The sequence below is a fragment of the Triturus cristatus genome, chromosome 4_1 (genome assembly GCF_964204655.1).
Source record: "Triturus cristatus chromosome 4_1, aTriCri1.1, whole genome shotgun sequence".
NCBI lineage: Eukaryota > Metazoa > Chordata > Amphibia > Caudata > Salamandridae > Triturus > Triturus cristatus.
The window spans coordinates 1,016,054,657-1,016,079,115 of record NC_140585.1 but is presented as its reverse complement, the minus strand read 5'-3'; the positions used below and the strand labels follow the sequence as shown (position 1 = coordinate 1,016,079,115).

Here is a 24,459-nt window from a genome sequence, read left to right as displayed (position 1 = left end):
CCCCTGGCGGCAGCGATCAACGCTCTCGAAAAAGGTGTGGAGAGCATCCAGCCAAACAGTACAAGTGCAGAACTACCGGTGCTATCATGAAGGGCACTTTGGCCCCTTATCCAGGGACATATAGCAGCGAACTAACATCATTTGCACCTCTCCACTGCAGGCCCCAGGAACCCAGAGACAAATTTGTTTCATTCTACTGAGACACTGTTAACCCGGTCGTCGTCGTGGGGTTTGTGGGATTGAGTTAGCAAGTGGGGGTGGTGAGCTACAGGCATCTCAGACACCCCTGTCAAGTAGTTTAATGATTAATGATGTGGGGTTTCACTCGGGGGTTGTTTTTGTGGGTGGAGGGGGGGGGGGGGGGGCACTGGGACTGACCGGGGGTTTTCCAGTTATGAACTTCAAGAGGTAGTGTTATTGCTATGCCAATTAGCACCCTCGCAAGACATGAACTCTGCTTCAATTAGAGCACTGAACATGCAGACACACAGGCCGTCGCATTACCCTGATCAGGAACACATACATTACCACATCACCAAAGGTCAGGCTCTGTGGGCCCACATACCCACCCCATATCCACTTGCAGGCTTCACGAATTCCCTGGGATTTCAGACCTATGGAGGCGGGCACATCCTTGCGATAGGAGTACTCTTACTTTTTGGGAGCTCATAGAGTCTTTTCCCATTTAGATTATATCCTGGCCCCGGCGGAGGAAGTGAGGACAATACTGCAAACAGACTACCTTGCCGAGGTCTATCGGATCATTCACCCTTATTGGTGAGGTCGGAAAGAGGGGTTAAGAGTGGGACTGGTTTGGAAATTGAACGTCTGGGACTTATATGATCGAGATGTAGTGGTCGGAATTAGGGTGGATTCTGAGCTTTACTTTAAAGAAAATAAAGACTCAGTTACCTCCAAAATAGTGCTCTGGGAAGCTTACAAAACAGTCCTTCCGGATAGGGTAAAAAAACCTAATCGCAGACATGGAAGAAGACGTTCAGCTCCCTATAGCGTTTAGAGAGCCAGCAGTTGGCACTTGAGAAAACCCTAGTCCTGTAGCCTGACCCCTCAGCCCTTAGACAGCTAGCACTACTTAAGGAGGATGGTAAGAAAAGAGGTGGAGGCCAGATGGCCCGAAGGTTAGGTGGTGGAATCAGACAGCAGAATCGCAGATGCCTTTGCTTGCTACTACAAAGATCTATATAGGGCTAGACAGCTGCAGCCATCGCCCCAGATAGCAACATATCTAGAATCGATCACAACCCTGTCTTAGATGATGTGGCCAGGGAAGAACAACACAGATATCACTGGAGGAAGTCCGAGGGAGTCGAGGCACAACACCTCTTTCGAACCGCTCAGGTAGTGATTATGGCATGGGATAGAGCCACAAAGTCCATTAGAAGCCTATGAGAAAAACACCAATATAGGAGCAGAGATGGCCTCCCAAATTACGTAAGCTGAGGGGATTTAGGTCCTGTGATCCAATAGGGATCCCCAAATTGGGAAATCACATTGAAAATGGTGGCATCATGCTGTTCTCCTCGCTTCAGCGAGAATATGGCATGTACAGAAATCAATTCCCAAAATATGCACAAGTGCGGCATGCATTGAGAACAGAAGGGCTACCAGGTAAAGGTATCCCTGACTTGGCGCCGTTGGATGGAAGGCTGTTGATGGAGGCCCTCGGAAGGGGTGCGATTTCCTTCCCCCTACAGGAGCCTCATTGATAACATGCCAGATAACCTGAAAGGGTTGCAGGAAAAGTGGGTGGCAGCTATGAGAGACATTGAGGACACTGACCAGGAGGCAGCCCTAATGCACCCCAGGGAAGTAGCATCAGGTTGGTTCAATTCAAAATCCTTCACCATACCTATTATGATAGACATCGGCTCCATGTCATGGGAAGGGGCCCTGGCACACTGTTTGAGATGCAATGTTACAGATGGTTCTTTTTTTCATACTATTGGAGTTGTCCCCGAAGACAGTCCTACTGGAGTGACATCACTGGGGAGCTTAGTGTGATGTTCCCACTGCCCCTTCCTTTGGACTCCAAGTTTCTCCTTTTGGGTATCCCTAATGAAATTGATTTACCTCGGGCCCAGCTGTTTGATGGCCTCAGCCTAGTAGTGGCTAAGAGAGATGTGGCTCGTCACTGGAGGCCAGGTGGTTGCCCCACATTGCAGGAGTGGAAAAAGGCATGGATATGCACATGATGGAAGAGAATGCCACATACATCTGCAGAGGCTATCCCCACAAATTCCATAAGGTTTGAGGCAAAAGGATATCACATTATACTCTGCAGGAGCTGGCAGACAGAGAGGAGTAGGATTTGGGGGGGGGGGGGGGGGGGGGGCTGCGTGGCTGTCAATGTGTTCTTACCGGACACTATTTTTGTTTATGGTTCGATATGTTTGTCCTCTAGTCAGTCTGTGTGGGCCAGTGTCGGATGCTGGAGGGGTTGGGGAGCGAGAATTGCTTTTTTTATTGGCAGGTGAATAATGTGAACGGCTTGCACAACTGTAGTTTATCATTTGTACATGCTGTGTTATTTATGAAAATGACAAAAATATTTGAAAAAAGAAACCCAATAAAACAGAACAGATTTATTTTACTGTACCTCTTTGAAGTCTCCGCTCTCTGCTGCATCAATAGCATTCTGGGCTATGTAATTTCTAAGAATATATTTTGGATTGTTTGAATCCATAATCTTCACACGCTCCGAATTCAGTGACTCATCATTAACACCGTTTTGTTCTCTCTTTAACCGCAAACTGAAAATACAAACGAAAACAGAAGACATAAGATTTTGTATTCAGAACTACCCATGCATTTTGTCCAAACAATATGTAAACCTGTACTTTTATACTGTCCATAGAGTATAAACATGGTTCCAGATGCTAGAGGTCACTGTAGCAAATTTGGTCTGAAAATGGATATTGCACCCAATCACCTACACAACTATGAATAAGAGTGAAACCATGCTTATTGATATGTATACTCTTTCAACATGGCAGATGACGCAAAGGCTGTGAGGAATTGGCTCGCGAGGTCAGGGAACAAGGCGGCCGCGAGGTAAACGGTCACGGACCGCCGGAAAGGAGATGCAGGCTCAGACTGATTTGCGCCCCCCCATGCCCCGCTCCCTCTAATCAGGAAGCTGTATTTCGTTTAGATGGCGTGAACATATGACTGTAACCCCCAAAAGATAAAAGAAAAAAAAAAAAAAAAAAAGGAAAACTTACATTGAGGCGAGATCAGCATGGCAGTGGTTCCGAGATCGGGTGGATTGGACGCGGTGGCGACGGTGATGTGGCTGGAAGCTGCGGCGGCAGTGCAGCGGCTCAGAGTGGCGCGTGCACAGAGCAGAAGAGGTATCACGAGTCCGGCGTTTGCACCATATTTGCGCCATCGGAGGACGGCTTCTCTGCAGACTCAGGGAAGTCAACCCCCCCAGCTGGATGGAAACAACGGGCGGCATAGGAGGGGGAATTGGGTAGGGCGAGCTTCACTTTCCATGGAGAAAGAGCGCTCGATTCCAGCAGAAGGTAAGAAGCGGGGAGAGACATTAGGATTTCATTCGGACCAGATCTCAAGAAACACTCCGCACCCGCGCGCCAGGAGCCGTGGACAGTCTTAAGGGGGTAAGTCAAAGCTCCAGTTTCTCATATGCTGAAGGGCACTTAGCTGTAGGCAAACCCCCCACAAAAACGGTGAAAGCGAAGAAGAATCAGGGGAAGAGCCAGAGGGAAAGAGTTAAGAAGATCGCACCCCTGCCGACCAAGATAACCCCCTCCTTAAAGGCATACTATAAGGTACTGTCGCAAGAAATGGCGACAGGGGATAATGGGCAGAGTGGGGAGGACTTGGTTAACCCTGGTAAATTCTTAAATGGTGGAGAGGAACAAGGAAACAAAGATCTTCAAGATGGGGTTGCCATGCCAAGTCTCCATGTTACAACGCAGAACAGGTTTAATGTTTTACAGAAAAAGGACCATGGGAAAAGGAGCAGGCAAGCAGAGATAGAGATGGTGCGATGCAAGCAGAGATAGAGATGGTGCGATACAAGCAGGCAAGTTGTTAGCAGCCCCAGTGATATCAATAATACCAACAGTAGTGGGATCTGCGGAATCGCAGAAGGAATCGCTAGAAAATCCAGGTGCAACACTAGCCACTATACTTATGGATCTGAAGGAGCTGAGAGGCCGGTTTGAGGTATCGGAGGCCAATCAGGCTGACATACAGGCATCATAATCAGCTCTGGCACAAAAACTAGATGATGTGGCCATTCGAACAGGGAACCTAGAAGAGGAAGTAGGCTCTCTGAGGAATGATATCTTAAACAATACAAAGAAAGTAGAGACTTTGACAAAAGAGAACGCTAATCTTAGAGACGATCTAGAAAGATTAGAAAATCATTCCCGGAGGAATAATTTGAGGATCTTAAATATCCCGGAGGCAGAAGAGGGCCCGAACCTTAAGGCATTTGTGGTTAAATTACTATCGGAGACAGTCCTGAAGGATAGATTGGACATCGATTTGGACCGGGAAATACAGAGGGTACATTGAGACCCATTTAAGAGAAATCCTCAACTTCTCAAACCAAGGAAAATTCTCATTAATTTCCTCTCCTACTCCTTAAAGGATGCCATCCTGTCAGTTGCAGTGAAAAATGGGCCATATGTATTTCGAGATACCCAGTTCACCATTAGATCAGATGTAGGTCACGCAACTGCCCAGAAACAGTGGGAGCTGGGCAAAAGAATGGGAGAACTCAATAAACTAGGGGCCAAAGCTCAATTAAAATTCCCTGCCATGTTAAGAGTAATGTGGAATAACCAAATGAGTAATATATTGACAATAGAGGAGGCAGATAGATTAATAAACTCCATAAGGGGAGAGGGGACCCTGAGATGATAAGCCTGTTACTTTAACCCCTTGAGTGCCCATGACGAGATGGTCTCGTCATGGGCCGCGGTTGCGCTGTGCCCATGACGAGACTATCTCGTCATGAGCCCCGCCCGCTAATGAAACGCCCGGCACAGGGCGTGGAAAGGGCGGGGCACTCAAGGGGTTAAAGAGTTTTGGAAAACTCAGATATGTATTAAATCTTCATGGAGAAATAACAAACAAATAATTACAGAATAAAGAAGTGAGGTAAAAGTTCACACCATCTATGCACATAAGTACACTTAATATTTCTAGGCATATAACTACTATTCTGGGGAAATAAGGGGATGGGGTTTATGGGGAGGAACAAAGTTAACTACACTTCATTTAGATTGAGCACCTCCTACCGACGGTCTCAATGGGCTTCATGCCTGAGAGTTTGGGGAGGGTTCCCACAGGGTGGTTTAAGGGTGCACTGGGTGGGGAGCAGTGGGAGAAAATAAAAAAAGAAGTCCTCATTAGACAGATTCGATACAACACATAGTCCATATGGGCCTGACTGGATTTTGAAAAATGTAGAGATCCTTTGGCACAAGGGGTATCGATACAGGGAATAATGGCAGGAGGAGGAAACTAAATAAAAATCATAACATGGAACGTGAATGGATTAAGATAAAAAAATAGACAGAGGATGGTAATAGGATACCTAGAAGCTTCAAAAGCCCAAGTTTGTATTATACAGGAAACCCATATAACAGCAGATGAGAGTAGAGGGATGTTCTCTAAATATAATTGGATAGAAAGTTATGTATCATCTAACCAGCTACAGTATACGAAAGGTGTTGCTATAATTGCTAGGAAAGGATCAGGAGTGGCCTTGATGGCCTCTAAAACTGACGATTCAGGAAGGTGGGTGATGGCTACGCTTAAATGTTCAGGCTTAGAGTTCGTATATGTTGGTTTTTATTGTTCAAATACGGATGACCCCCAATATCTAGTTGGTCTGCATTTGAGATTGGCAGAGAAATCATCACCTATAGTTAGAGGAGGGGATTTCGACACACTGTTAGACCCAATAGTGGATAGTTCAACGAGCAGGAGGGGGATCCAGGAACAAGCACCAAAAACAAGGCAGGCCCTCAAAAATATGCTTATAGAGCTGGGAATGGTGGATGATTGGAGACATCTAATGAAGGGTAAAAGAGCATATACCTTCCACAGTAAGAAGTACCACTCTTTTTCCCGGTTAGATTATATATTGGTTGATAAAGAATGGGCAGGGAAAATAAAGGATGTGCATATATCCCCTGGACATATTTCGGATCATAGTATGGTTAGCATCACACTGGGTGAGATCAGTGCAAGGAAATGGGGTAGATGGACATTGACGAGAGCAATTCTATAAGATCCAAGAGTTGCTGCCACACTGAAGGAAAAAACTGTGGAATTATTTTTTACTAACGCTAACTCTGCACCAAATGGGGTCGTCTGGGACACTTATAAGGCCTATACCAGAGGGGTATTGCAAAACCTGGCTTCCTATAAAAATAAAGAGGAGCGAGCTGAATTACAAAAATTGGAGGACGAGATACGGATTCTGGAAGGGAGGGTGTAGCAAGATGCATACTGCGAGGAGGAGATAGCAAAAAAGCTGGATGAAGCTAGATTGTGCTATAGGTTGAAACTGGATACAAAGAGTAGAGAAAGGTGGGAGACAAGCTGTAAGCACCATTTTGAGTATGGAGAAAAAGCTGGAGATCTGCTAGCTTGGAAGGCGAGGGCAGACAGGGAAAGGAACTGCATCAGAGAGTTAGTTATAACTTCTTCTGAGGGGGATGTTTCTAACAATGAGAAGGCAATGCAGGAAAGAATGGTAACAATCCTCTCAGAACTCTACTCAGAGAGACCAGACGCAGAGGCCATAAAGAGCGGGCTGAGTAATATCGGTCTCCCGGTATGAACAGCAGAAGGGAGAGATAGGATGAATTCTCCGATATCCGAGCAGGAAGTAAGAGAACAATTAAAGCATATGAAGAACAGTAAGGCGGCAGGCCCCGATTCAGTTCCGGCTGAGGTCTACAAGTAGATATTAGAAGAGATTGCCCCAGAATTGACGTCCCTTTTTAATGATATATATAAAATTCCAAATTCCTGGAATGAGGCTATAATTATGTTAATCTTAAAACCAGCTGAGGATCCGAGAAATCCCGATTCATATCGTCCTATCTCCTTATTAAATGTTGATCTAAAAATATATACTGGTATATTGGCGGGGTGATTGGCGAAGGTGGCAACACAACTGATACATCCCGACCAGAAGGGGTTTGTCCCCCAGAGACAGATACAGGATCTAACACTTTCATTAATAGGAACTATTGATTTAGTGGTCGAAAGATCAATTCCGTCGGCGGTGATCACAATAGACGCCGCCAAGGCTTTTGATCGGGTCTGCTAGTCATTCCTGTGGGCCGTTCTAGACACAATGGGATTTAGCCCCAATTCTATCCGGGCAGTGCAAATGCTATATGAGCAACCCACGGCTAAAATTCTGTGCATGGGGTTTTGATCAGAGGATTCAAAATCAGGAGGGGGACGAGACAGGGCTGTCCCCAGTCCCCCCCTTCTTTTTGATATATATATGGAACCCCTTGCACACAAATTATGGATAGATAATAAGATCATTCCCATTTACCAACTCCCGACCCATAGTAAAATAGCACTATATACAGATGATTTTGTAGTCTACACCTCAGATCCAACACAAACACTGTCAAGAATAGAACATCTGACTGCTGAGTTTGGTCTATACTCAGGATATCTTGTTAACTTAGCGAAAACTGAGGTAATGTGTTGGAATATGGATGGGGAGGTAGAGCTCGCCTTGAGTTTAAATATCTGGGGATAATAATTGTTGAGAAGATAGATGAGATCCCCCTACTAAATTTGAAGCGTGTTATGAATGAAGTAGATAGGAATTTGGCTAGTTGAAAAAACCTACCACTGTCTATATATGGGAGGGTTAATTTAATTAAAATGTCAGTCTTACCGAAACTAACCTACCTTTTTAACTGTATACCAATTAGTTTTCCCAAAGAGGAAATTACAAAAATCCAAGGAAAGTTCTCCAGATTCATTTGGGCCTCCTGGGAGATACAGTTGTCTTGGAAAAAACTTAGAAGATGCCTAAAAAAAGGGGGACTGGCATTACCTGATATCAGGTTTTATTGCATGGCCTTTCAATAGAAGAACTTCTGTATGTTGGTGGGAGAACCTGAGAACATTACATGGGGCCTAATTTTGAGTGAAATGACCAAAGAAACTTTATAAATTTGGAGCTAAATATTTTTTTTAAAAGTAAGACTAAAAGTGCTGAAATCAGCCTTAAGTCTCTGGTTAGCAGTGAGACTAATTTTTAAGATCGGCTACTTTTCTGAGTTCGGCCCAATATGGAATTCCCCGGGGACACCGGAATGTACGAAGGATGTACCGAGCATACCTTTTAAGCAGGCAGGATTTAAAAAATGGGGTAACTTAATAACAGCAGGCGTTTTGGTCCCATGCGAAGTTTTGATCATCAAGACAGGCAGCAGGCTCTCAAGGTTCAAATACTTACAGCTTACACCATGGATTGCGACGGTAGGAGACGAAGTTGGTGGTAATTGGGACTTTGAAACTTTAATACAGGACCCTTCTCAGAAAGCTAAAGTAGCAGCAATATGGTACAGGCACTTTTTGGAGGCAGAGGAGGAGAAAATGCAAGATATATCTGAGGTATGGACAGGGGTGCTGCAGGAGGGTAGTGTGAACTCTCTGTGGATAGACTCAGTGAAACTCCTATATGCCATTGTTACTCCAGCCAATCTTAAACGTCACAATTTCTTCGTCATTCATAGGCTATATTGGACACCACAGACTATCAAAATTTGTGCAACAGCCGGTGCCAAGATGTAAACGGTGCATTTACCTCATGGCAAATTATCTGCATATCTTTTTTACATGTCCAGTGTTAAAGGATTTTTGGAGGTCTGTGGAAAACATCATAAGGGCCATGCTGGGAGAAAATATAATTTTAACAGAAACTATGGTAATTCTAGGAGTGGACTATGTATCCCAACAGGCCCTAAGATTTAAACAGCGGGGTTTACTGTTCTATTTAATTCTCCTGGCTAGGAGAGAAATTTGTAAACATTGGTTAGATCCTCAACCGCCCAATGTTATAACTTGGTTGAATGTGGTTAAATGGACATGTAGTTTAGATATCAAAAGGGACAAAAGTACCCCTGCAGAGATGTGGGAGCCTTTTTTGAATTGGTTAGATTGAAAGGCAATCATCGGCAACAAATTCAGAAAACTAGTCCAATGATTAAATCAAGCCATGGATTAGGGGTGGTATGGAGGCTATGCCACTTCCCCCCTTGTTCTTTTAAGGAGGACAGTTGGGCGCCGTGGAAGGTGCTGTAAGAAACTGCTTGGACCATAGAAGGATCGAGGGTGTCTTTTACAAACCGGCCCAGTTTTTGCAGTAACCAGGGTGTAATGAGGACACACACAAAAAAATAAAAAAACACGTCAGACGACACAAATTCATCAAATTAATGCCCTGACAGAGTGATATAGCTTTAATCAAAGATAACGGAATGGTCTTTAAAAAAATAAAAAAATACGAACCGGGCCCAAGGCCATTATAGCACTTAACTATAGAACTGGATTACTTTACACATTTTTTGGGCACAGAGATGGTCACATCTAAATTCTATGTCACAGCAGAAAAGTAAAAAGGTAAACCGGTACAATGAAGTCAGAAGCGACTGTATTAATTGCAGCAGAAGCCATTATTTATTTCCGCAGTTATACAGACTTGTGTGTGTGCATCAAATATGACAAAATGGCCTTTTCAGAAATGTTTTCTTCTTGCTTTAAGTTCCATAGCCTGCCCGTACAAGCTACACAGATAAATTAGTGTTGGCGATTATACTCTGCACAACAGTACTGAACAGCACGACGTAAGATATTACCACACTATGGCCATTTTGTGCTATAAGACAGAAAGGAGTGTAAGCTAAAAGGTGTGTGGTCATGAAATGAGAGAGATTCAATCAGCTGCAAAGAGCATACAATGCTCTTTTAAAATGAGATCGGTGAATCCACTAAGAAGCACTGTGTTCAGTTTGAGTAATCTTGTCTCTAAAGATAACAGACCAACAAAAAAAAAAAGGAATGGCTGAAAACAGAGACCAAACTCTCAAAGTAAAGACTTCAGAGCCTAAACCACCACCTCTGGAGAAAAGGAAAATGCAAATAGTAGCATACTGCAGCAATGTTTTACTAGCAGGTACACATACGACTATCCATGATCTTCATGGAAACCTAAGTGTCTAAATACAAACGTCATGAAGAATAGCAAAATGCAAATATTTGCATACCGCAAGGGGTGTTATACCAGCACAGAAGCATAGACTTTAATGAAGAAAAATATATCTTTTTTTTTTTTTACGAGAAATAGGAAGGAGGTCGACGCAAGTTAAAATTTAGAAAGGAATCAAAGAATAGTTTATTTGCAGAAATGGGGGAGATGTACGTAAGTTTGCTGCTAAGACTCCGGTAGGTCCGACACCAGTGAGGAGGATCATAACAATTTACCAGGTTGCTGACTTTTCACGAGACTATGTTGAATTAGCCTGGTATACTCACTTAGGCAAGTAAGCATTTGTGAACTTCATCACAAGGGAAAATGGTGTGATCTACTCGCTGAAATTCCATGTCGAAAAAATAAGCATGGTCTGATCCTTAACTATCCAAATCCTTGCAGATTGTAGGTATATCAGACTGTGTTGGTCGGTCTGATATACCTATACTAGGTCTCTCAATTGTTATACAACCCAACTCATCTGGAAGGCAGTGACAGTCCCAAAACTAGAGAACATGACAAAAGTCGAGAAAAATACATACCTTTATTGATTTTCGCAAACACTGTACGTACGTGTGTACACACACACACACACACACACACACACACTACAAGCTTAGCCAGCTACTTGCTGCACACACAAACTCAGTTTTACATTTTCATCAGCAGTAGTAAGATCCACACAAGTTTTTAAAGTGCATACGTTGTGTGATATAAGGTCTCATTTTACCTGTATTTCTGCAGCCATTCTTTCCAATGTGCTTTGTTTTCATTAGAAAGATCATCTGATGTCATCTGCTGCAATCCAGAGTATCGCTCTAAACGTTCCAATTCCTTGTTAATATTGGCTTTTGTTCCAATTAAAGCAAACAGCTGTGGATTTGACTGTGCCAACATGAGCATCATGGAAAGTTGCCTACAGGAAGCAAAATTGTAGTTTAAAAAAAAAAAAAAATCAAAAAATCAAAAGAAGTTGGATAAGATTTAATCCTCGAGAATTACATTTGCAAGTCCTCCAGAATTCATGGGGATATCTGCACAGTAGCCATTACTTCACTGACCGAGGACTCATTTGTCATTTTGTCATTTTAGGGGCTTTCTAAAAAGTGTACATAAATCAAAAAATATGTTAACAACGGATAACGTTAAGTGGTATAATGGTTTCACTAAAAATCTTTTCCCAAGCTTATACAAGACAAAATGAAGCTACTCCGGCCATAGAGCATGAGTTATCCATTATAATTTATTCTGCTATGTACAAATAGCAGCAGAAAACTATGACTCAAGAATAACAGAATACAAGAAAACCTAGCACAAAAAGCAAACTCTTAAAAGTGGATTCAGACCGTATTTAAAATGGCTTTCTCCACATTTGCACCTCAGAGTATATGTTAGTCTGAGGTTTGATCACCTCCAAATGTGTACCCAATAAAAAATTTCCTAGCTAACGTAACGGAAAGTTTCAATTCTATTAAGGACTCGGAGGCGAGGATTATGCTATTCTTTCTCCACTTTATTGAATAGCAGCCATTTCAAAGTCAAAACTACTTTTCCCATGAACAATAGGGAAACAATAACAAAACAATAGTGTGTCTCTAGCTAGAGCGTCTCATCCATTGCACCAATCAGGAGTCCCCAAGTAGCTGATAGTCCTCTGTCCCTGATTATGCTTCCTCTTTCGTCGCTCGGTCAGCCAGGAAAACCCGCATCAGGAGTCTTGTTTGTTTGAGTCCCCTGGAAATGAAAAGAAAGCGTGAGCGACAGTCATGGCTAAGGTTTAGCCCTGAGGAGAAAAGTGCAAACAGCATAGAAGTGCAATACAATTGAAACAGCATGACATACCAGAAATAAACATCGTACTTACTGTAATAAGAGGGTGGGAAGGTATGCAAAGCTGTACCCTGGGAGGGATAATCCTCGCCTCCGAGTCCTTAATAGAATTGAAACTTTCCGTTACGTTAGCTAGGAAATTTTTCATTCTATGTCAGGACCGGAGGCGAGGATTATGCTCGTTTAAAGCTTGCTCACAACCAAATGAGCCATGTCAATCACCGGTTTAAAGTAAAACCGTTTAAAGGTAGAGTCTGAAGACCAATCCGCAGCGTTGAGGATGTCTTCTAGACGAGCTCCCAGGGTAAAGGCTTTAGAGGCCATAGCGCCTCTGGTAGAATGAGCACCAAACTCTTTCACATCAATGCCTGCTTCTTGCATTATCCAGCGTACCCAACGGGCGATCGTGGGGGGAAGACACCGCCTTGTGGGGCTTCTTAAGCGCAATGAGCAATTGGCGCTCTCCAGGCGGTCGGAACTCCTCTGTCATCTCCTCATAGGCCTTGAGACATGCAACAACACATAATTGGGAGAGTCCGGAAACGCCGGGTAGGACACAGAAGTCGTGCCGCATTTAGTGCGCCGACGCACAACGAATGTCACCCCATCGGGGGAGAACATTCTCCCCGACACATCCAGGGCTCTGACGTCCGAAACCCTCCTGCAAGAGATCAGACACAGCAGCATTGCCAGCTTTGCCGACAGTTCCTTCCTGGAGAGAAACCTATTCGGTTGCCATGATTGGAAGAGATTCAGTACCCTGTTGACATCCCACAACTGAGAGTAACGAGGCTCCGGGGGAAGCGAGAGCCGAATACCCCGAAGAAGACGACAAACTAAAGGATGCTCTCCCACCGGCGAACCGTCGACTAAGGCATGGCCGGCCGAAATTGCGGACCTGAAGGTATTGATGGTTCTATAGGCGAGACCATCCTCTGCTAAGGAGGCCAGAAAATTCAAGATTGCAGACACATCCGCTGCCATGGGATTGAAACTCCGTCGCAGACACCAACGACACCACCTTCTCCAGGTGGACCGATAACGTTTAAGTGTGCTGTCTGCCCAGGCCTTGGACAAGAAGCTCTGAGCCGTTCCCGAAAGGCCTGGGATCGCCCATCTTCCCCTGTAATCCGCCATGCCATGAGAGCCAGGGAGCCCTGCTGTATCAACGGGTGAGGACACCCGTCCGGATTGAGAAGAAGATCTGGAAAGAGGGGGAGTAGGATTGGAGAATCCCAAGAAAGTTCCAGAAGAACCGGAAACCACGCTTGCGACCTCCAAATCGGTGTAATGATCACCACGTTCGCGCCTTGGCGACGAATCTGGGCGGAGACCCGAGTTATCATTGCAAACGGGGGAAACGCGTAGCCCATCTCGGGCCGCCAATCCTGGAGAAACGCGTCCGTCTGCTCCGCCAGAGGGTCCGGCCTCCAACTGTAAAATCGGGGAAGCTGGTGGTCCAGGAGAGAGGCAAAGAGGTCTACCGAAAAGGGACCCCAAAGAGACTGGATGTCCGCAAACACCCCCGTGTGTAATTTCCAAAGGCTCAGATCGTGGAAGTGGCGGGAGTGAAAGTCCGCCACTTGGTTGTCCTGACCGGGAAGGTATTCCGCAGAGACTGAAATCTGCCGATCCAGGCAGTACTGCCACAGGTTCGAAAGGGCCCTCGAGCGAGTGCCCCCCAGATGATTGATATACCGGACCGCCGATATATTGTCCATCTTGAGAAGGACAGACGATTGAATCGAATCCTTGGTCCAGCATTTGATCGCGAACGATCCTGCTAGAAGTTCTAGACAGTTGATGTGTAATTGTTGCTCCAACGGAGACCACACACCCCCCGTGGTGAATTCGCCACACTTCGCGCCCCATCCGGATCTGCTCGCGTCGGACTCGATAACGATGTCTGGCGCGGAACCAAAAATGGCGCGACCATTCCAGGCTTCCATGTTGGAAAGCCACCACTGCAGCTCTTCCTTGGCCTCCCGTGTCAGAATCACCTTGTGGGAGTACGGACGGCCTTGGCGGAGATGCGTCGCCTTGAGACGCTGGAGTGCTCTGTAATGGAGCGGGCCCGGGAAGATCGCTTGGATGGATGCCGACAGCAAGCCCACCACTCGCGCCAGTTGCCTGAGAGAGATCCGAGCTAGGGATAGGGCCCTCCGAATCTCGTGGCGGATCTTCGTCAGCTTGCGAGCAGGAAGACTGAGAGTAGACTCCACTGAGTCGATTAGAAAGCCAAGAAAGATCACTCTTTGAGAAGGGACCAGGGTGGACTTCACTTCGTTGACCACGAATCCTAGATTTTGAAGGAGGTCCACCGCGGTTTGCAAGTGCCGAGAAAGGGTCCGAGGATCCTGCGCCATTAGGAGGATGTCGTCCAAATAGACTGAGCCTCATGCCCGACGCTCGAAGACGTTCTATCACCGGTCTCAGAACCTTGGTGAAGCACCAAGGGGCGGAGGACAGGCCGAATGGGAGTGTCGTGAACTCGTAAGTCTTGGAGCGCCAAAGGAATTGCAAGAACCTGCGGTGAGGGGCAAAGATGAGAAACGCTAAATAGGCGTCCTTGAGGTCGAGACGCGCCATCCAGTCGCCTGGACGAAGAAGATCGCGAAGAAGATGGATCCCCTCCATCTTGAAGTGACGATACACGAGCCATTCGTTGAACTCGCGTAAGTTGATAACTGGGCGCTGACCCCCATCCACCTTGTCTACAAGGAAGATGTTGCTGAGGAAACCTTGGGGATGCTGTATGGCCTCCACTATTGCCCCTTTTTCTAGAAGAGAATGGACCTCCTGATCTACTAGGGCGGAATCTGACTCTGAGAAGTAGAGAGGGCGGGGAGGAGAACGTTGGAGAGGGGTCCCCTGAAATTTTATGTGAAACCCCCTCACTGTTTGCAGAACCCAAGCATCTCCCGTGATAGAAGTCCACATTTGGAAAAAATGCGCCAGACGGCCCCCCACTTTTAGAAGGGAAGAAGGGAGAACACTCACCGGAAGAATTGGATCCGCCTCCACCTCTGCCGCCTCTGTTCTTGCCTCTGCGTCCACGGGTGGGGTAGAAGTTGCCAAAGCGTGCTGGATCCTGATACTGTCCTTGACCGGAGCCTTGCCCTCTGTTCTGATTAGGACGGCCGGACGAGCGGCCCCTACCTCGTCCGGCCCCGCGGAAAACCCGAGGGAGAAATACCTTTCTGATGGTAGTTTGCGCCCTATCCAGGGAGGTAAAGGTGTTAACAAACCTCCCTAACTCCTTAATGAAGGGTTCGCCAAAGAGGCCACCCTGGGCAACTGGGCCCGCCTCCGTGTCCGCCAGGTCCCCGAGTTTGGGGTCAACCTTGATCAGGAGCGACCTACGTCGTTCCGTAGAGAGCGCACAGTTGGCGTTTCCTAGGAACACCACAACCCGCTGGGCCCAAGAGGAGAGGTGGTCGGGAGATATGAGAGAGCCCGAGGCCTTGGCCTCTTCGGCCATATCAAGGATTTTGGTGGCAGGTCCCAAGACATCTAGAAGTTTATCTTGACAGGCCCGCCAGGACCTGTCGATCCCTTTTTTAGGATCCTTAACAAATTTTTGTAAAAAGGTAGCCATTCGGGGGTCGATTTCAGGAGTGGCGGCTACCTTCCCTTCCAAGGAAGGACGGGGACACTCAGCTCTGAGACAACTACGAGTTGCCGGCTCCAGGGGTCGGCGGATCCGACTGGCCACGTACTGTGCAACCTTCTCGGAAGGGGCCCAATCCGAGGATCGTGGGTGCAGGACGTCATCCGGGTTAAGCATGTCGGCACACAAATTAGGCACACTAGAGGCTGGCGCTGAATTAGAAGGCAGCCAAGGGCGGGACTGTTCAGGAGAGGCGCCCTCGTCCCCATGGTCCCCATCCGCCGAAGTAGAAGGGGTTGCTTGCGTGAGAGAACTTGCTAAAAAGGCCTGTTTAAGGCGGCTAAAAGCATCAGAATCCACCCCCGCCTCCTTCACACGTTTGGTCGGAGGTTGTTGCCCATCCAAACTTGGATCGCTGGGGAAAAGGCCTCTGGAGGAAGCTTGTGCAGCTCTGGCTAGCTTGTCGCAAGCCTGGTCAATTTTCCGGGACAGACGCTCCTCCAGGGGGGTCATGGCCTGCTCTACCGCCTTGTGGATTGAGTCATCCACCGCTTCATAGAAGTCATCCTCCCATGGCAGGGCCGCCAGGGGATCCTCATCCCATTGGTCGTCCTGATAGACGTCCTCTTCGTAAGACTCCATGGAGGTAAGTAAAAGTTAGAGGCAGTAATGGGCACGTGATACCATGCAATGAAGAAGGGCTGGGTGTCAGCCGGTAATAGGGGCGGGCAGTGCTCGCAATTATAGGCTCAAAGCCTGGGATCCAAACAGCCCTGGTGCCAACTACAGGAATTAATCGGGCAGTCTGCCAATCACAGGATCCCTGCAGTAATTCACTGCTGTACAGACTCTAAAGAGAGCGTCGTAGGCCTAAGGAATACCGACCCCAGGCAGTGAAACGCTGCCAAAGGACTGCCTAATAGCAGATACAGACCCGTGAAACGGGCGTTCAATGGGGCGTGTAATGTAATTAAACATTTAATGCCTGAAGGCAAATCGTACCGACCCTCGTCAGGGGCGTCGGGCAGACAAGACGTGGCTCTCGCGGCGCTGCAGCCTGGGGATCCAACGCTTTGAGGAATGCACGGAAACCCCGGCGCGCGCCGCGTCAGAGAGGCTCTTAGGCGCCCTCTAGCGGCGTCCAACAACACCGCAAGCCAGGCACCGATATGCGGCCGCTAGGGAGCAGGGAGACTCCCACGGCCGGAGCGAGGCGCTGAGTAGCGGCGCCTCGCAGCGAAACAATCCCTGAATTTTAAACCCGTCTAACGGGGAAAACCGGGCGCCGTGCGTCCTACGATGAAAATATGGCGCGCGCGCGCCTCCTGAAACAACAGTCCACGGCAGCCTAACAAGGCATGAAAATCAACCACAGTCAAGTTAACACTGCAAGGATACCACATTAGATAACTACATAAGTAACAACAGGTCTATGAACCGTTCTTTAGGCAATACAATTTAAAACAGTAGTATAGGAAAAATCGACTTATCTTGGCTGCAAGCAGCGAAGAAAGAGGAAGCATAATCAGGGACAGAGGACTATCAGCTACTTGGGGACTCCTGATTGGTGCAATGGATGAGACGCTCTAGCTAGAGACACTCTATTGTTTTGTTATTGTTTCCCTATTGTTCATGGGAAAAGTAGTTTTGACTTTGAAATGGCTGCTATTCAATAAAGTGGAGAAAGAATAGCATAATCCTCGCCTCCGGTCCTGACATAGAATTCAAAGACACTCAAGAAGGAGCCAGGAGTACTACCTCAATGTGTTTACCACAAACTGCTGAGTGCTTTTAAATTCAGTTTTTAAATCAATGAAACTGTATACATTTATTTTAAAGATGTCCTAATGATATGATCGTATCATGATGCAACTATGCAGAACAACTACTTTAATCTTTAAAGGCAGAACAATTGTCAACCTTAGCTTTCAAGGCTACCGAGCAGCAATGCTGTCGAAGCATCGCCGTATGGTGTTCTTCTAATAGCGAGATCTTGATATTTAAAAAAATAAATAAATAAATAAATACATAGCAAAGGTGCACATTTTTTTATTACAATGTAAGCATCTCAGCAAAAATACAGCTACAGCTAAAAGCTGAGAGCACAATGGACCGTCTAAAGTGGTAAATAAATATATACCAAATAAAGAATTGTTCTACACAGTACTCTCTTTCATGCCATTTGGTAAAAATTGCAAGTCTGTGCAAGCTACAGCATTAGATTCAGTCACTTAATTATTAACTTGATCTGATATTAAATGCCTGAACTTGGACGCCATTACTCACCTCAAACAAGACAAATTCAGTGATGAAATTATACTATTCCACTGCAACGGGTATTCAAAAGATATTCCTAAAAACAAATCTACAGGCTACCCTCAAATCATACCAAATTATAAAATCTTTAGATTAAGATGTTATTCTGAGATTTTTTTGGAATTACTAAAGTAGAAAAGTGGGTGTTTTATTACTGTGAATAGACGCGAACACCAAAGAAAAAAAGTAATAAAAAATAGATTGCCAAAACTGATCACAGAAAACATACATATGCACCTGGTTTCGCTCAATAGTACCCCTAATTATACCAATACGTTTTGTTAATTTTACCGGTTACGATTCTGAACACAGAACACCCTCACTTCACCTCACCCGCACCTCCCTGCCCCTCCAGGTCCCAATCAAGAGTTATTCTTGTAACACATTATATAACAAGCATTGGCATAACCAATAGGTCTCGCTTTTGGGACCTTATGAGCATTTAGTTATGCAGCACAATATCCTTGGTGCAACAGCATCAACTGTAGCATGGCTAAACACTTATAATGGTCCCAAAGGCGAGACCTATTGGCTATACCAATGCTTGTTATGGATGGTAACTGAGCTGTTGTGTTTGGGTCGGCAGCGAACAAGTGTTCGCACATGTGTGCTTGGGTGTGTGGACATCGACGTGTGTGCATCCTTTGTTTAGGCCTCAATCTTTTTAGAGACCGTATCTTGGTGTGTAGTTGGGTTTGCATGTTGGAAGTACCCGTAGTCCGGGCGTTATACCCATTTGTTGTTCATGGCAACCATGCATGGCTTTGCTATGCAGCTGTGCGAGGCTGTTCGTATAAATGTGGTTGGGTATGTCTGGAGTAATTCAGCTTTCGAACCCTAGGCCACACCAGTCTCTGGGCTCGTTAGACAATGATGAGTGTGCTTGTGTGCAGTGCATTATCAATTCGCTTTTAAGCACAACGTTTTTCGTTTGTATTTATTGCCCAATCTCTTTCGCATGGCATTCTTTCATATTAAACTGTTGTTTTTTCAGGGCGCAGCTGAGTTGCTTTTCACATTTCCCTCTTACCAAGTGTGTAGGTGTTTCTGAATGGTACCATTTTATAAATACTGAAGGAAATAGGTAGAGGCCTGGTCAGGTATGTGAGCGAAAGGCCCTAGTCGCAACAGGATGAAGGATTTTGGCAGTTTTAATATTGTAGGTTCAGTCAGTGGCTTTGCACGCGGATAGTTTTCTGACGCTCTCCGGGCCACTCTGCTTTTTACAAGACGTTTGCGGCTGCACGGATGTGTGCGCAGCTCTCCACGAGCGCATGAGGCCAGTCCAAAGATTTGCAACTCTCACACATCTTCTGCTTCTACATCAAAGCCTGTCGGTGATTTCCAGTGCACAATGAGCCAGATGGTGCGGAGACAGAAATTGTTCCACCCGCGGTGGGGGAAACTGCACGCCTATTGAACTGAAATTCATTTTACCACTGCCCACCGCACGTCAGGCACTTCTTCAAAGAGCTCTGCTTCATGCGGGCGACTGAAATGGAAATACGATGATTAAAAAGTCTCCTTTTCTCACAGCAAACCTTCACAGGACAGAGTTAGACCACGTTTATTAAATTAAAATAAAAAGAGGGTGACAACGTACACATTAGGAAACAGAGCCACGAGACAAAGACATAGGAAGGAAAACAAAAAAGTTTCGCTTTCCTGTCAATGGGCGGGGGCCCAGAGCTGGAAACAGGGCGCCTGAGAGGGAGGGTGAGACAGGCAGGGGAGAGAGAGTAGAGAAATGTAAACAAGTGCGCAGCCAGACTAATTAGAAACAGATGGCCCCTGCTCGCTCCCGCTCGCTCCCGCAAGGTGGATGCCACCACACGCACAAGTGTTACAGAAGTGCAGACCGATTCCAAAAGGTCATCTCCTAGGTTAGCGCATGCACGCTACGCTAGGCTCGACCTAAAAATGCATTATTTTCTTAAACTAAGTTCTATCAAAGGGGAAACTACCCAGGATACATCGATTCAGAATTGCGCTCTCAATAAAGACTACGTCTTACCCTTCATCTGCCCTATCTAATCAACATATGTCCCTGTACACATTATGTTCAACGTTGGATATAAAAGGTAATTGTGTTCAAAGGGTTGTAGAAAGAGGTCAATTTGCATTGCTAAGTTGGTTGTAAAGCCCTTCAACAAAAATATATTCAGGCAAGCCAGTGTTTCCTTATTATTTAAGCTAATTTGTTTGAAGACCCTCCTGCCTTTAGAGCACACTAAATGCAATGAGGAAGTTGAAAGTTGGCAAGGTTCGTAGATTACATGGAAATTATGGTATCGCGTGCCTTTTGGGATTTCTATTGGTTTAGCTGAAGTCCAAGATGTAAGGGCAAGCATTTTAGATAGAGGATTCTTGATAGAGAAATGCCCACACCAAACAGCTTGTACATGCTTACTGCTATTGAGAAACTAGCATTTTATTCACCATCTTATTGTACCTTCAAACCCAGCACCTTTGTCCTCCAATCTTAGTAAGTCCTATATCCTGCAAGAATACTATGCCAAAACCGTTGCTGATTTTTTGCTAAAATGCAATTTGAAAAAATGTCTCATCACTTTATAACTACACAGAAAGTGAACTAAGCTACATTGTTGCCTACACTGCCTACAATATAGGTCCAAGGCTTCAGGCTAGGCTGCTTCAATCCGAATAATGGTCATATACCACCTACAGCAGGTATCTCATGTAACATTCTTTCTGTGTACCAATTAATTCTGCCATTAAAGCAATTTTCTCATTCTAGGTATGTTTGGTACAGTCGCTTACTGAGACATGAATGAAAACTCCAGGGGAATATCTCATCCCTGTTAAGGATGTTTGTTGGGACAGAACAGTCCCTCGCATGGTGATGGTCGTATACCTCTGCCCTGTATGTAGTGTCACGTTGCTCAATAATACCCTCCAGTGGGTTCGCATTGCTGTCTACTCTGCTTATTTTATTATTTATTTCCAAGCCCTCCAGTGGGCCTCTGAGTGCAATTTGCCAGTTCATCAGACATTCTGCTGTTGCCGCCTTGGAGCTACTAACAGTTCTATGCCCCTTCAGCTCCACAGTTAGTGTGGCGGTGCATTCCTCCCAGCAGGACCGCCTTTACACATGTTCCCAAGTTTGTCCCAAAAACGAGGAAGCACTCCACAGCAGATTACTCCCAACAGAGTTCTTTTTCTTTATTGTTCACGCGTAAACTGGCATTTTCACTCAGATAACTGAATACCTGACGCGTTTCAGGCCTCCCGGCCCTTGGTCACAGGCTCTGAACAGAGAAGCAAAGCACCAGCCATTCGAGATGCTTCAATCCCTACAAGCTCTTACTTTTCATGGCCCCTAATAAGGCCGCTCAGGTGAGTCCAAATCTTCTTTGCTTTCTGGGAGATGTAGTGTCACGATGCTCAATAATACCCTCCAGTGGCTGTGCATTGCTGTCCTCCACTTTTTTTTTTATTTACTTCCAATCCCTCCAGCTACGAACATTTCTATGCCCCTGCAGCTCCACTGTTAGTTATCGTGGCGGTGCATTCCTCCCGGCGGGACCGCTGTTACACGTTTCCACATGTTTGGAACAAACTTGGGAATGAATATATGAATATATATATATATATATATATATATATATATATATATATATATATATATATATATATATATATATATATATATATATATATATATATATATATATCCATCCAACTTAGCAGGAAACCCATTTGAAAAAGGCCACAGGAAGATGCAAATAATCTCTGATTTTAATGGCAGCATGCAAGCAGATGACTGGACAGCATCATACATCCAAAATAGTTCTTAAGCCAGACGCGTTTCGGGAATCTCGTCAGTCCCTTCTTCTGTGGCAATGTTCTGAGAAGATGAAAGCACTGCTGCATTGCGCACGTTTACATTAAGTACACCTGCCCCAGTGGGCGTGGCCGCTTGCACGGCCTTCTGGGTGTTGTAGTGCGGTGCCTGTGATCCCCAGTGGGCGTGCTGTTCATTTTCACAAAAATACGCAAAATAAAATCCCAAGTGGGTAGGTGCATGTGGCAGCCGACATCTGCCCCGCTTTGTTGCTGTCATGCTGAGTAGGCGGCCCCCGCCCTGCAAGGGAGTCAGCCTTGTCTTCCTTCCTACTGTTAAGGTACCGGTTGGCACCTTTTCGGATCCGCATTCACACGGTGGGCCTTGTTTCGCGACCGGGAAACAGCCGCAAATATATCCAACTTAGCAGGAAACCCATTTGAAAAAGGCCACAGGAAGATGCAAATAATCTCACTGATTTTAATGGCAGCATGCAAGCAGATGACTGGACAGCATCATACATCCAAAATAGTTCTTAAGCCAGACGCGTTTCGGGAATCTCGTCAGTCCCTTCTTCTGTGGCAATGTTCTGAGAAGATGAAAGCACTGCTGCATTGCGCACGTTTACATTAAGTACACCTGCCCCAGTGGGCGTGGCCGCTTGCACGGCCTTCTGGGTGTTGTAGTGCGGTGCCTGTGATCCCCAGTGGGCGTGCTGTTCATTTTCACAAAAATACGCAAAATAAAATCCCAAGTGGGTAGGTGCATGTGGCGGCCGACATCTGCCCCGCTTTGTTGCTGTCATGCTGAGTAGGCGGCCCCCGCCCTGCAAGGGAGTCAGCCTTGTCTTCCTTCCTACTGTTAAGGTACCGGTTGGCACCTTTTCGGATCCGCATTCACACGGTGGGCCTTGTTTCGCGACCGGGAAACAGCCGCAAATATATCCAACTTAGCAGGAAACCCATTTGAAAAAGGCCACAGGAAGATGCAAATAATCTCACTGATTTTAATGGCAGCATGCAAGCAGATGACTGGACAGCATCATACATCCAAAATAGTCCTTAAGCCAGACGCGTTTCGGGAATCTCGTCAGTCCCTTCTTCTGTGGCAATGTTCTGAGAAGATGAAAGCACTGCTGCATTGCGCACGTTTACATTAAGTACACCTGCCCCAGTGGGCGTGGCCGCTTGCACGGCCTTCTGGGTGTTGTAGTGCGGTGCCTGTGATCCCCAGTGGGCGTGCTGTTCATTTTCACAAAAATACGCAAAATAAAATCCCAAGTGGGTAGGTGCATGTGGCGGCCGACATCTGCCCCGCTTTGTTGCTGTCATGCTGAGTAGGCGGCCCCCGCCCTGCAAGGGAGTCAGCCTTGTCTTCCTTCCTACTGTTAAGGTACCGGTTGGCACCTTTTCGGATCGCATTCACACGGTGGGCCTTGTTTCGCGACCGGGAAACAGCCGCAAATATATCCAACTTAGCAGGAAACCCATTTGAAAAAGGCCACAGGAAGATGCAAATAATCTCACTGATTTTAATGGCAGCATGCAAGCAGATGACTGGACAGCATCATACATCCAAAATAGTTCTTAAGCCAGACGCGTTTCGGGAATCTCGTCAGTCCCTTCTTCTGTGGCAATGTTCATTTTCACAAAAATACGCAAAATAAAATCCCAAGTGGGTAGGTGGCACCTTTTCGGATCCGCATTACTTAATGTAAACGTGCGCAATGCAGCAGTGCTTTCATCTTCTCAGAACATGGCCTTTTTCAAATGGGTTTCCTGCTAAGTTGGATATATTTGCGGCTGTTTCCCGGTCGCGAAACAAGGCCCACCGTGTGAATGCGGATCCGAAAAGGTGCCAACCGGTACCTTAACAGTAGGAAGGAAGACAAGGCTGACTCCCTTGCAGGGCGGGGGCCGCCTACTCAGCATGACAGCAACAAAGCGGGGCAGATGTCGGCCGCCACATGCACCTACCCACTTGGGATTTTATTTTGCGTATTTTTGTGAAAATGAACAGCACGCCCACTGGGGATCACAGGCACCGCACTACAACACCCAGAAGGCCGTGCAAGCGGCCACGCCCACTGGGGCAGGTGTACTTAATGTAAACGTGCGCAATGCAGCAGTGCTTTCATCTTATCAGAACATTGCCACAGAAGAAGGGACTGACGAGATTCCCGAAACGCGTCTGGCTTAAGAACTATTTTGGATGTATGATGCTGTCCAGTCATCTGCTTGCATGCTGCCATTAAAATCAGTGAGATTATTTGCATCTTCCTGTGGCCTTTTTCAAATGGGTTTCCTGCTAAGTTGGATATATATATATATATATATATATATATACTTGCTCCCATGCACCTTTCGAACTTGGGAATATATATATATATATATATATATATATATATATATATATATATATATATATATATATATATATATATATATATATATATATATATACTTGCTCCCATGCACCTTTCGAAAACGGATCACTCGCTGGCGGGTGCTGCTCACACGGTGGTGCCCCGTGTAAAATATCTCGCTCCAAAGTTTTCCTCTCTCCCGTCCGGGAAGAAGATAGCAGCACTCACGGGTTAGGTTG

At 46.0% G+C, this 24,459-nt stretch overlaps 1 protein-coding gene across 1 annotated transcript in view; it reads right to left on the bottom strand.

Moving 5' to 3' along the window:
- Nucleotides 1-24,459, bottom strand: part of SELENOO (selenoprotein O) — a 215,712-nt gene that overhangs the window by 30,530 nt on the left and 160,723 nt on the right. The window contains exons 7-8 of the mRNA XM_085653951.1: nt 11,025-11,210; nt 2,618-2,771 (exon numbers count right to left, since the gene is read on the bottom strand). Of these exons, the coding sequence (XP_085510077.1) occupies nt 2,618-2,771; nt 11,025-11,210 (340 nt within the window). The remainder of the gene's footprint in view (nt 1-2,617; nt 2,772-11,024; nt 11,211-24,459) is intronic.